At 42.5% G+C, this 11,189-nt stretch overlaps 4 protein-coding genes across 6 annotated transcripts in view; 2 read left to right on the top strand and 2 right to left on the bottom strand.

Annotated features, from left to right (window-relative positions):
* The window catches only part of LOC118421317 (DENN domain-containing protein 1A-like), a gene marked incomplete in the record, with an annotated part of 53,219 nt that extends 51,107 nt beyond the window's left edge, over positions 1-2,112 (top strand). Inside the window, 1 exon segment of the mRNA XM_035828562.1 lies at positions 29-2,112. Within this exon segment, the coding sequence (XP_035684455.1) occupies positions 29-198 (170 nt within the window).
* Positions 2,113-3,371: 1,259 nt separating this feature from the next.
* On the bottom strand, positions 3,372-5,119 carry LOC118421339. 2 transcript variants are annotated; one of them, XM_035828593.1, is made up of 2 exons: positions 5,065-5,119; positions 3,372-4,965 (listed from the first exon to the last, which is right to left on the bottom strand). In XM_035828593.1, the coding sequence occupies exon 2, from the start codon at positions 4,566-4,568 to the stop codon at positions 3,432-3,434; it is 1,137 nt and encodes a 378-aa protein (XP_035684486.1). In that variant the 5' UTR covers positions 4,569-4,965; positions 5,065-5,119; the 3' UTR covers positions 3,372-3,431. The 2 variants fall into 2 exon arrangements, with proteins under 2 accessions (XP_035684486.1, XP_035684485.1); XM_035828592.1 differs by having other exon boundaries at positions 3,372-4,961; positions 5,061-5,115.
* On the bottom strand, positions 4,847-7,386 carry LOC118421798 (tripartite motif-containing protein 2-like). Its single transcript, XM_035829299.1, has 3 exons — positions 7,139-7,386; positions 4,994-6,594; positions 4,847-4,854 (listed from the first exon to the last, which is right to left on the bottom strand). The coding sequence occupies exons 1-3, from the start codon at positions 7,219-7,221 to the stop codon at positions 4,847-4,849; spliced, it is 1,692 nt and encodes a 563-aa protein (XP_035685192.1). The 5' UTR covers positions 7,222-7,386.
* Positions 7,387-7,633: 247 nt separating this feature from the next.
* LOC118421320 lies at positions 7,634-11,006 on the top strand. 2 transcript variants are annotated; one of them, XM_035828568.1, is made up of 3 exons: positions 7,634-7,851; positions 8,466-9,630; positions 9,944-11,006. In XM_035828568.1, exons 2-3 carry the CDS (start codon positions 8,671-8,673, stop codon positions 10,355-10,357), a joined length of 1,374 nt encoding a protein of 457 aa, XP_035684461.1. In that variant the 5' UTR covers positions 7,634-7,851; positions 8,466-8,670; the 3' UTR covers positions 10,358-11,006. The 2 variants fall into 2 exon arrangements, with proteins under 2 accessions (XP_035684461.1, XP_035684460.1); XM_035828567.1 differs by having other exon boundaries at positions 7,636-7,851; positions 8,420-9,630.
* The last annotated feature ends 183 nt before the right edge of the window (positions 11,007-11,189 follow it).

Raw genomic sequence — 11,189 nt, 5'->3', positions numbered from 1 at the left:
GAGCACCAGTTCCCCAACACGCCGGGAGAGTTTCGCCGCCCTGCCGTCCCCCCCCAAGCCTGCCAGCATGCACAAGTCTGTGTCGGTGCCGTCAGGGATGAGCACCCAGCAGCTGAGGAAGTCCACAGACATGCTGGTCACAGAAATGTGGCAGGAGTCCAACAACCTTGGAATCGCCCAGTCGGACACCAGCAGTGACTCCTCGGTTAAGTCTACTGTCTCTGTTCCAGAGGGAGGGGTGCGGGCAAGGCCCCCTAGACCGCCTCCTCCTGCTGTGATGCAGCAGCAGAAACCATCCGATGTGGCAAATTCCAAGAATCAATCCCTGATAAACTTTGACCCATATTCAGATGCAAATGCCTCCAACCAAGGCGTAACCTTTACAGTGGGTGCACAGCGGCCACAAGCTGATCCAGAGAAAAGTGCAACAAACACTTTGTTGAAGGAGTACGGACTAGACACCTACTATACACAAAGCTTTGTACACCAGACTGCAACACTGCCACCCAGTGGTTATCATAGCACAGCATCAGCCAGCAGTAGTTTTCCCCTACCACAGGGGTCTTGTCAGGCCGAAGCGAGCAGCTCTGTAGGTAGTCAGGCCTCGTCATGGAACCATGTTCCCACATGGACTACAGGTCAGACACAGGGTCAGGTTCTGAACCCTGTCAAGGTCCTGGACCCCATCAGGCCAGGAGAGAAACAGGACCCCTTTGCTGACTTGGTGTCATCCACACGTGCGGATGTTGCAAAGAAAAGTGCCGGGTCCCAGGTTCAGCAGGTCAAAAAGATGTGGGAAACGTTTGAATAGCTTTTGTTCCCATTATGCACCTGCTCTATAATAATAATACAAAAATGCCTCCCAGGCATAGACACTGTATTCACATTCTAGATTGTACCTCCATTTGGCCTTGTTGATGTCTATCAGACTCAGAAGCCTTAGGTAAAACCAGTATGGTAGACATGCTGTATGATATACATGTTGATAAGTAAGAGTCAAATATGTCAAAGCTTCCACTTAAATCAGTTTTCTTGCTTCGTAAAGCTGAAGGAGAAACTAGGCTGCAATATTTGTCTCGAATCACTTTGTACTTTCTGTTTATGTACATGTATCATTTCTGTAAAGTTGGTCTATGTCAATAGTTATATATTGATGAATTTGCATTTAGGTAATTGTATTATTCAGTGATCTATTGCTGTATCCATTGTATCAAATCTGTAAAAGGCTTTCAATATGTATTTTAGCAAAGCTATAGTGTAGCACAACACATAATCCCAGTCAAGCCAAAACTACCACAAAACTCTCACCAAACTTACTCATTTTACAGCATTGTCTGCTTTTTATAATCAGTAACATTTTAAACTCTCAAGTCTCTCTACCCTGTTGACATTTTTGCAAGTCTGTCAATGACATATTGAAGATAAATTTTAATTCAATGATTGAACACCTGCAAGTATGATGTGTCTGTCACAATGTGTAATATGAACTGAAGTGTTCTGGGGCACATCTAGTGTATGGTCTGATTTTAACAATATGCAAACATTCACTGTTGACTGTACAGTACATGTACTTGTATCTTTTATCAATTTCAGTGCTTGTCACTGCCATCTTGCAGTGTAGCAGATTTACATCACATGTATGTCAAGTGTTCTTGGCTTATAATGGAAAGGATTTAAACTGGGTGTACAGAATGACTAAGTACATGTACATATTACTTCCACCCATTGATGCAGAAGCAGTAGATTGAAAAGAGTTTTACGTGGGATCATACTGTAGGAGAAAGTAGAAATGAAAATGCAGCTTCTGATGACAAAAACACTTTGCTACTATTAGCTAAACAGGAATTAGATGCTGCTCTACCAACAAAGTGTAATGTTCAGGAAAAAGTGTTTTCTGTTTGGTTTGGAATGTGTTGGGGAAATGCATAAATTTTTGTCCTGATTGGAATTGGCTAAGGGGTAAAGTGATCAAGCAATGTGTCTGGAGTATGTGTTAAACAATGACAATGCCATAGACAGTTCCACATTTCAGAATTGACATGTATGGCTAAAGTACATTCATAACCAGACCAGTCGGGAAAAGTGCTGATACCCTCGATCTTTGGTGTGAAGAAAAAAATGTTAAAACCCCCTGAAAATGGTGATAGCCAGAATTTTTTCCTAATACAATGAGGTGAGTGGGTTGATGAAAGTGCAAGTGCAATACAACTTCATGCTGATTTACATGATATGACTTGACTGTGTTGAACTGTTCTTTAAGAATTCCAGCGGTGAAATGGTTTCCATGCTAAGTATGGAATTACTACTATCTTTGATTTGCCATAAGAATAGCCTTCTTTGCAGACTTTTAGCAGCAATGGCTTTTTCGTTCATAGCAAGAGCACTGATTTTCAACATGTGGTAAAGTTCTCAAAGCTGGGAGAGTAAGTTTCATGCTCCCACCCAGCATAAGAGAGCCTTACCCTATGTTGAAAATCACAAAGCAGCTCTCCCACAAAAAACAGAAAATCCTGAGCTGCTAGAAGTGTGCAAATGAGGCTAACGTAATAGCTAGTTTGGAAATTGCCACTCAGTATTTTGACACCAAGATATGAATAGTGAATTATGTATATACATCAATACTTTTTTTGAATACATGTATATATCAGTTCTGTATTGTAGTTGCAAAAATCACTAGGTTAACTTTTCAATTGTAAGAAGTATTTGGAAGGATCACTTTGGTAGGAATGGTCATTTTTATAGTGTGCAAGAAATCTTTATCATTTTACTGTCTTCGGTGTGCTCTGCTCTTCTGCTACAGCACTTTGGACGTGCTACAAAGATGTAAAGGTTACATTCAATAGAATGGCTCGTGTAAAATTTGGATTTTTTGTTGTTGCACCAATGTCATTATCCCATGAACAGGCAGGCCCATGACAAGGCACAACGGTGGACGGGACTTGTATTTTAGATAAAGATTTGTGGAATATTTTCCTCCTGTTATGTTTTAGAGCTGTCTTGTGTGATCAGAGTCAGTCTTTGTGCCTATACATGCTGTCAAAACATGCAGAATTGCTATAGGATGAATAAAAAGTTTAAAAATGAATAAAGCATCTGTTTGTTACTGTGTCCAAAATCTTAAGACCATTGGCTTAGGATAAATTTAGGGAGGCTCAGGCAGTGGGTATTCTTTTTGAAAAAAAATTATTTCCTACTGGTAATCAGATGACTTATTTATTGTATAGTCTGTGGTAAATTAAATATTAAATTGATACTACAGGGGAAATCAACCTGCGAGGGCCATATACTAGAACACGTGTGTGATACTAGGACCACTTGTATCAATGCTGGTATGTAATGACAGCATGTAAAATAAACAACATTGACAAGACTTTGCATGAAGTTTTTGTTTAATCCAAGGTCAACAAATTTGCCACTCTTAACCACATGAATCAATCATTTACATATTGGTGTAAGTTTTTAGTCAAGAAATTACGATGACTGTTCTGTTCGGTCATGACATTTCTTTGCACACTTCGTTGATGACGAGTTGCACGAGGCCAACCTTTAGACCGACTTGATGGGCGGACAGATGCTGTGTATGCATTGATGACTTGTCTGTGCTGTTGACTGAGTGGAAGGCTTCTGCGCTGTTGCTGGTGTTTGGCATCTGTATTGTTGGGATGGGCTTGTCCATTCTTCGTTGTAATAGAAGACCGAACAGTGGGATAAGCTGTTTCATATGGACTCGGCTTCACTTCTATCTTGTTGGGGGGACTGCCCTCTGTCATGTGTCGCTGGTTGCATTTTGCCAGAATGCGGGCATGGTCAGAATGCCTAGGTGACTCATTTTTATCTTTGGTTTTCTTAGCTTTTTGTGAAAAAAAATTGAAGAATGACTTGCCTTTGGTGCGCTGGTTTGCTGCTTGTGATGGTTTGTCATCCTTCTTACTATCACAGTTCCCACTAGTCTCAGTAGGTATTGCAGTGTCAGACTTGGAGAATGGCATGTTCGCCTTTGCCTTACCCCTGGACTTAGTGGCTCGTGACCACTCATCATTTGGATGATAAGTTCCACTTCCCTCTTGTGGCAATGGTGTGATTTTGCAACCTTTTTTGTCTTTATCTGCCAATGTTGAACTTGGTGCTGATATCGAAGGACTGCAGTTCTTACCTTTCTGTATAGCTGCTTTCTTGTGGTCTGACTGGACATTGTTTCCTTTGCAAACATCTGTTTTGTCCTTGTCTGCCTGTCCTGATGTTGAACTTGGCACTGATATGGAAGGGCTGTATTTGTCACCTTTCTGCCAAAAGGCTTTCAGGAAGTTTAAACTTCCTTTGCAGTCTGATTTGTCCTGGTCTCCTGATGTTGAACTGGGCACTGGTGTGGAAGGACTGTGTTTGTTACCTTTTGGTCGAGGTGCTTTCTGGTTGTTTGATTTGTCACTGTTTCCTTTGCAGCTGTCAGTTTTGTCCTTATCTGCTGATGTTGAACTTGGCACTGATGTGGAAGAACTGTTGTTGTTACCTTTCTGCTGAGTTGGTTTCTGGTGGTTTGATTTGACATTGCTTTCCTTTGAAGCTGGCATGGAAGGACTGTTGAATTTTTGCGGAACTGGTCTGAAGTAGTTTAACCTTCTGGAGTTGCTATTGGTATTTCTAAGGGTAAGCTCAATGTCATTAAGCTTGATAGGGGGAAGGAAATCACTTTTATCATCCACAGGGTTGTCCTTGCTGGAGTCGGGTACACGTGCAGGTCTTGGAATTTTTGTGCCATCTTTCAGATGATGTCTTGTATTAGCAGCTTTTAACAAAGTGGTTTCCCTTGGGTTGGCTTTTTTCAAAGAATTGTTTCTTTTCTCTTGGGCTATAGCCCTGGAAGTAGAACTTGTGTTCTTGCTTACACTTATGTGTCTTGGGATGGTTGCATCATGTCTCCCTGGATGGGCTGTGATCACCTTTAATTCCCTTGAAACAGCTGTTGTCACTGAATGATTGTTTCTGTTTCGAGTACTGGTCTTGTCAGCTGTCTTCAGGGCAATTGTTTCATCAGCTGTCTTCTGGGGAATAGTCTCATCAGCTGTCTTTTGGGGAATGGTCTCATCAGATGTCTTATGGGGAATGGTCTCATCAGCTGTCTTCTGGGGAATGGTCTCATCAGCTGTCTTCCGGGTCTTCTGGGGAATGGTCCCATCAGCTGTCTTCTGGGGAATGGTCTCATCAGCTGTCTTCCGGGTCTTATGGGGAATGGTCTCATCAGCAGTCTTCCGGGGAATGGTCTCATCAGATGTCTTATGGGGAATGGTCTCATCAGCTGTCTTCTGGGGAATGGTCTCATCAGCTGTCTTCCGGGGAATGGTCTCATCAGCTGTCTTCCGGGTCTTATGGGGAATGGTCCCATCAGCTGTCTTCTGGGGAATGGTCTCATCAGCTGTCTTCCGGGTCTTATGGGGAATGGTCTCATCAGCAGTCTTCCGGGGAATGGTCTCATCATATGTCTTATGGGGAATGGTCTCATCAGATGTCTTCCTATTCTGGTCTAGCATCTTCTTTTCTTTCCCTGATACATGGTTTGACTTGACATCTGGATTGCATACATTGGTCACCAACACCTTAGAACTGCTACCATTGCTGTTTTTGGTGACTGTGGTCTGTGCTTTCTTCACTGTAGTGTCATTGGTTAGGAATCCACCATAATGAATAGCTTTTAACTCATCAGTAGGAATTTGTTTTGGGCTGGTAACAATACTGCCAAGTCCTTTGACCATGATGTTCTGAGTGATGGGAAGGAAGTGGAATTCTTCTATGTTAAACGGTTTTGACAATTCCGCTAGTAAGTCTGACAGTTCCATTTGACTGAGGCATATTGTGTTGGCATTGGGACAATCACCACAAAGCTTCTCTGCATTGTTGCAGGCTTCTTGCAGGAAGTCATTGGTTCTCTCTATTGACACTTTTGCCTTTGATAATGCTGACTCATTCTTCCTATATCTGCTGTCCAGATCATTCATCAGCCTTAGTTCTTCATGGTTTAAGTCTGAGATGATTTGCTGTACAAAGTCCTTTACTTGCTGCTTTATTTCTAGCATGTTGTGTTTCATCTCTATGCCATGCTGATTGAGTTTCTTCATCACCAGGTGTCTTTCTTGCAGCTTTGCCCTACAGCTCTGTACAAGGGTTTCCAAATCTGTGAGATCTGAAGGGGAGCTTTGCTGGCATTCTAACTTGCTGCAGTGATCAGCACAATTGTATCTGGTCTTCATTTTTGCTTTGTACAAGTTGGCATTAAAAGCTGCCAGCTCCTTGGCTTTCCTAATCGGATCCAGGAAGATGTTGACTGGTAAACCTTCAATGCCATTTTCAGGAAGCAAGAATTCATCTAGACAAGTGGGACAAGTTATCCGTGCAGGCTGACCCCTGATGCGAGCATTTTGCTGCAGGCAGTCTCTACAGAAGGTGTGAAAACAATTCAGGCCTTTAGGGTTCCAGAACTTCCCATGACAAATGCCACAGACTGGCTGGGGAGAGGGGCTGATCGGGTGGGATGATGTGGATGACTGGCGACTACTGTTGTCAGCCCTATTTGTGGGGTCGTCCATAGTCTCGGTGACGTCACTGTAAAAATACATTGTTTATGATATAATCGTTTTTACATGTATTTAAGGTGGTCGCGGTGCGACTGTTGTTGACTGTCTTATATTCCTATACAATAGGGGTTATATTGTAACTCTAGCTATAGTCACTGCAGCTAGGTTGATGTTAGCATCATCAGAAGGTTCACAGTAGCAGAAGGTATGCATGCCTTGAGCATTTAAGTGCAAGTCTTTGTCGGTGAATTTACCAATCGAGACAATGTTACTTGGTGAGAAAGATAAGTGGGAACTGAAAACATGTGTAGCTTGCTCATGGTCAATTGATCAACATTTCAGTGGCCATATTTCTCCATTCCCTTGAGTGGCCGCTATAGACAGGTTTGACTGTACATAAAATCAGCACATAACGTAAAGTTGACTTTAGCCAAATATCCAACTTATCTTGTGTCAATTACTAGTACATAACATGTTAATAATACCAGACGAGCGGGAAGGGGCATGTCGTTCGCAGTTGGAAAGCACACTAGGTCACCACATTATAACAACAATAGCGTTTAGTACCTTACCTTTGGCCTGTTGACGCCTTACCGAGCAACGCAGTTGGTTTGGACCCCGTGGTTGAGAACTGGACGATGTATGGTGGTCGCATGCAAAACAAACAGGTTGTTGCTAAGTTCCAAAAGCGTTACAATCGTTTCGAATTCTGCCGTTTCCTTTTTGACGTTTCCTATCCGTTACGCTCCATTTGATTGGTTCATCAAATGACGTCACTGAAAATTGTTAGATATGTAATATTGAAATAGCCTTTGATTTCGGCTTACATTGTGAGGAAGGTTTATAAACATTAAAAACGTGCGTTACAGAAAGATCAGCTTGTTCCTTTAATTTTTTCAAGCAAGTTCATTGACCGTGATTGACCTTGCCTTGTACGACTTGCACGACTCTGATTGGTCAAAAATATTGTTGTGTCAAAATATTACTGAAAATTCAACACGTCACCCTACATTGGACACGTAGTCTTCGTGTATGTATTACACACAAAAAATCGAAATTTAACTGTTATCGACGTTTGAATAATCTTTTGCCGATTAATGAAAATTATTTGGCCGACAGTAACCTTAGCTGCCATTGGTCAGATAGCGAAGTTACCTCCCAGATTAGCCAATGATATTGCAGTTACAGAAATAGATCGAAGCGTGCGCCATGACACTTCGCAGCTGGGTGGGGGTTCGATTTGAGGGAGGCTGGAAAATGTCTACTTCTGCATTCTTTTTGAGAGGTAAGGACGTACAAATTCGTGTATTTTCACGCGTTAGCTCATGTAGCTGAAGATGCCAAATCTGTCGAATACATGGTGCATTACTTGAGCATGCAAATCGGGCGCAGCTTTGCACAGCAATGCCTCTTTTTTTTATATCGAAGTTAACGCAAAGTTCAGCAGAAAACTTTCAGAGAAAGTGGCATCCTCTGTTAGTAGCGACGGCGAGGGAGATAAATTATTACACCAATTGCATCACGCGTAGGTGATGGTTATGATTGCGTTTTGTGACCGACTGTGTTGAAAGCACGTCATAAAGCGCTTCAAAACATTTGTCCGATACTGAATTTGCGAAATGTGGAGTTCTACCAAATTTTAATTAGAAACACAACCAGGCCGCAGATATTTCCTTTTATATAACAATTAGAAAAGATGCGTAGCATTTTGAGCAACTGAGTTGATAGGATTGTTGAGCCTATTATAAATTAGTGCGTGTGCTACTCCTTACTCAAAGTCAAAGCCCATCTAAAACTCTTTGATAAAACGCTTTCTGATTTCTGCCTTGCTTATCACCATTTCTTTTCTGCAGGAAAGCTTTGAATATCCAAATTCATGGGAAAATATTCAAAACACAGGCAACTGAAGACTCTGAAGAGGCTACCATCTGATGCTGACCCCAGCCAGCAGAGGAAAGCAATCCTCAAGGTGTTCCAGAAACACCAAGACACCTTAGCTCACTCTTCTACCTCTGACAGAAGAAAGGACTCAGACAGAAAGAGAAGAAGAGAAGCAAAAAATCATACGACTGGCATTGCAGTAGACATAGCAGAGACTAACAAGATGGATACGAGAGCTGTGCAAAAGACTCGCCACAGACGAACCAGAGGTAGGAGCAAGAGTGTTGACCACAGCCAAAGAAAGGTTGACCGCCAAGAAAAAGCAGAATTCAAGAAGAAAACAAGAGCTCTAAATGATGCTACAGAACGAGCTAAGATGGAGAGGTCTGCATTAAAGGATGTCAATCATGGTAACAATGCTGCACTCATCACACGGAGTAGGTTAACTCAGAAGATAGGCATCTTCAACAAAGGCAAGAGGTCTGAAGCCATCCATCGTCAAGGGATTCACATCTCTAAAGAGACTCATGCCAAAGCTGAAGAAGACATGAGAAAGATTTTGGATTTGTCAGATGCAGAGCTAAGCAAGCCTGTTCGGTTGCAGGATCTAGAGTACAGTCCTCCTGGACAGAACCTGCATCAGAACATAGTACAAAGCCCAGATCTATCTCTGGAACCTCTCTATACTCCGGTAATCAAACAAGTCAAAACATCTACCCCAGCTTCTGTGATAACATCTTCAGCAATGGAAATTGAGCCTATAACCCCAGCCAGCCCTCCAAAACCATCCACCACACTGCCAGAAAAACCATCCTTCTCTAAGATTTCAACCAACCTTCTGGAATCATTGAAGCCTGAGAAGATTTTCATTGGGAGGAAGTACTTCAATGAAGTCCAACAGGAACTCTGTCAACTGATGAGAAAGCAGCATAGCTTCTTGGTGCAGGCAGAAAAGGAAAAGAGAAAAACACCTGTTTCAGTTGAAGTGACATCTAAACACCAAACATTAGAAGAAAGGCCAGAGATTTCTAGTAATGATATTGCCATAAAACCCCATACACCTTATGAGTCACAGGATAAAGTAGCTCCTATGGAAGTTGATGCTATGCAACCTGACAGTCAGGAAGCCCATTACATCAACCATAGACAACAAGGGGACGAATTCTACTTAGCAAACCAACAGGTTTGTTATTTTGTTGTCAATCATCGCTTTTCTCGCTGTTGAATACATGTATGATATTATCAGTTTTGTGATTTTTGAAATTGGTGCTGATTGGGTCAATTTTCATACAGGTAAGTTGCTTTTAAACTACCTGTGTGAAAATCAACTCGCCCCGAACGGTTCAGACCGGTCCGAGGGTAGTCCACACGGTCCGCCTACGTGAAAGCCGTCCGGCCCGCGAGGCTGCCGGTCCGAGCGCCGGGCGGTGAACCGTCATTAAGTTGATAATCAAGACATTGTAATCATTTCCCCATCTTTTCGTTTTCCTACCCAGGAGACACTACAGGTCTCTGTAGAGCCGGGACAGCCCTCCTCAGTACCTGCTAGTCCAGTCTTCTTCCCGTCCTGGCACACCTATGCTGACCTCCATCCCCAGGTCCCCCACCCACAGTTGTGTGTGGAGCCAGGCTATGTGGAGCAGGGTTATCGCAGTATGGATATTATAGACTACCTCGACTACCAGCTACCTCGTGGTAACACTTTAATCAACTACCAACAGGGTAATGGGGTTGTTGTGAGGCCACATGGAGGTCTGTTACATCACAGGTTTAGGTCAGAGTACAAAGGTCAAGGGGTAACATCAGGGGGGTCTGACTCGCCATCCTGGCGACCACCTCACCATCAGTTGCCATGGAAACCTGTAGAGGACATGCCCAGCCCACGTCTCTATCCTATGAAGCTTTATTAAGATGATGATTACAGTTACTGTGGTCTTTATATCACAACACCAAGTGATATCTTTCTGAGATAAGAGAAGGAAGAGCATAACATCATCTACCTCAGTACAAGAGCTACTGTGAAGCTGATATGGAATGTGGTACATGTATATTGAACTTGTGCTTTCTGTTCCATCTTGCCAAATCCATAAGGTTCAAAGTCTCTTTGTATATATGTAAAAGTTGTTTGAGGATGATGAGTCTTAGGGTGAAAGAAATGAGTCCAAGCAATACCTGACTTAGGACCTTTTCACTTTTATTTTGATCATCTAGGGTAAATGTATGCAAGATCTGTGCACACAGTGACATTTGATGATGTGCAATACCTATCTCAGCCTATTTATTGTCAAAAGAACCGACCATCTTACAGACATACACAGCTGCAAGTCGGATTTGACTAGAGTTATGGATTTATTTTCTGTTTTGGAGGTTGCATGTGCAGAGGAAGAAGTCGGTCTGACACATAGTACTAACTTACCAGTGTTTTAATTGGCTATTTATGTTTGGCTCAACCTTTTTTCAAGAATATCTGTTACCTGCTGGGCAAGTAACATTTTTGACAAGTGTAATATTAACTTATTCAGTGCAGAAAATACTGCTGTTAGACAAGTATTCCCTGGGTTCAACCCAAGGTATTTGAAAACACTCGGGGCTTGTTTAGAACTGGCTCCAAACTGTGATTTATGGAGAATGGTAATTTCCTTATGAAAGAAAGCTTTACATTGGCCTCCCCTATAACTGGGATCCTCTTTAACCCTGGGAGTTCTTCCCATGCTTCTCCAGAGGAGCGGGACCCCCCCAATC

This window comes from Branchiostoma floridae, chromosome 8, assembly GCF_000003815.2.
Source record: "Branchiostoma floridae strain S238N-H82 chromosome 8, Bfl_VNyyK, whole genome shotgun sequence".
Taxonomy (NCBI): Eukaryota; Metazoa; Chordata; class Leptocardii; order Amphioxiformes; family Branchiostomatidae; genus Branchiostoma; species Branchiostoma floridae.
The sequence above is the reverse complement of the archived record's forward strand: the minus strand, read 5'-3'. Positions and strand labels throughout refer to the sequence as shown.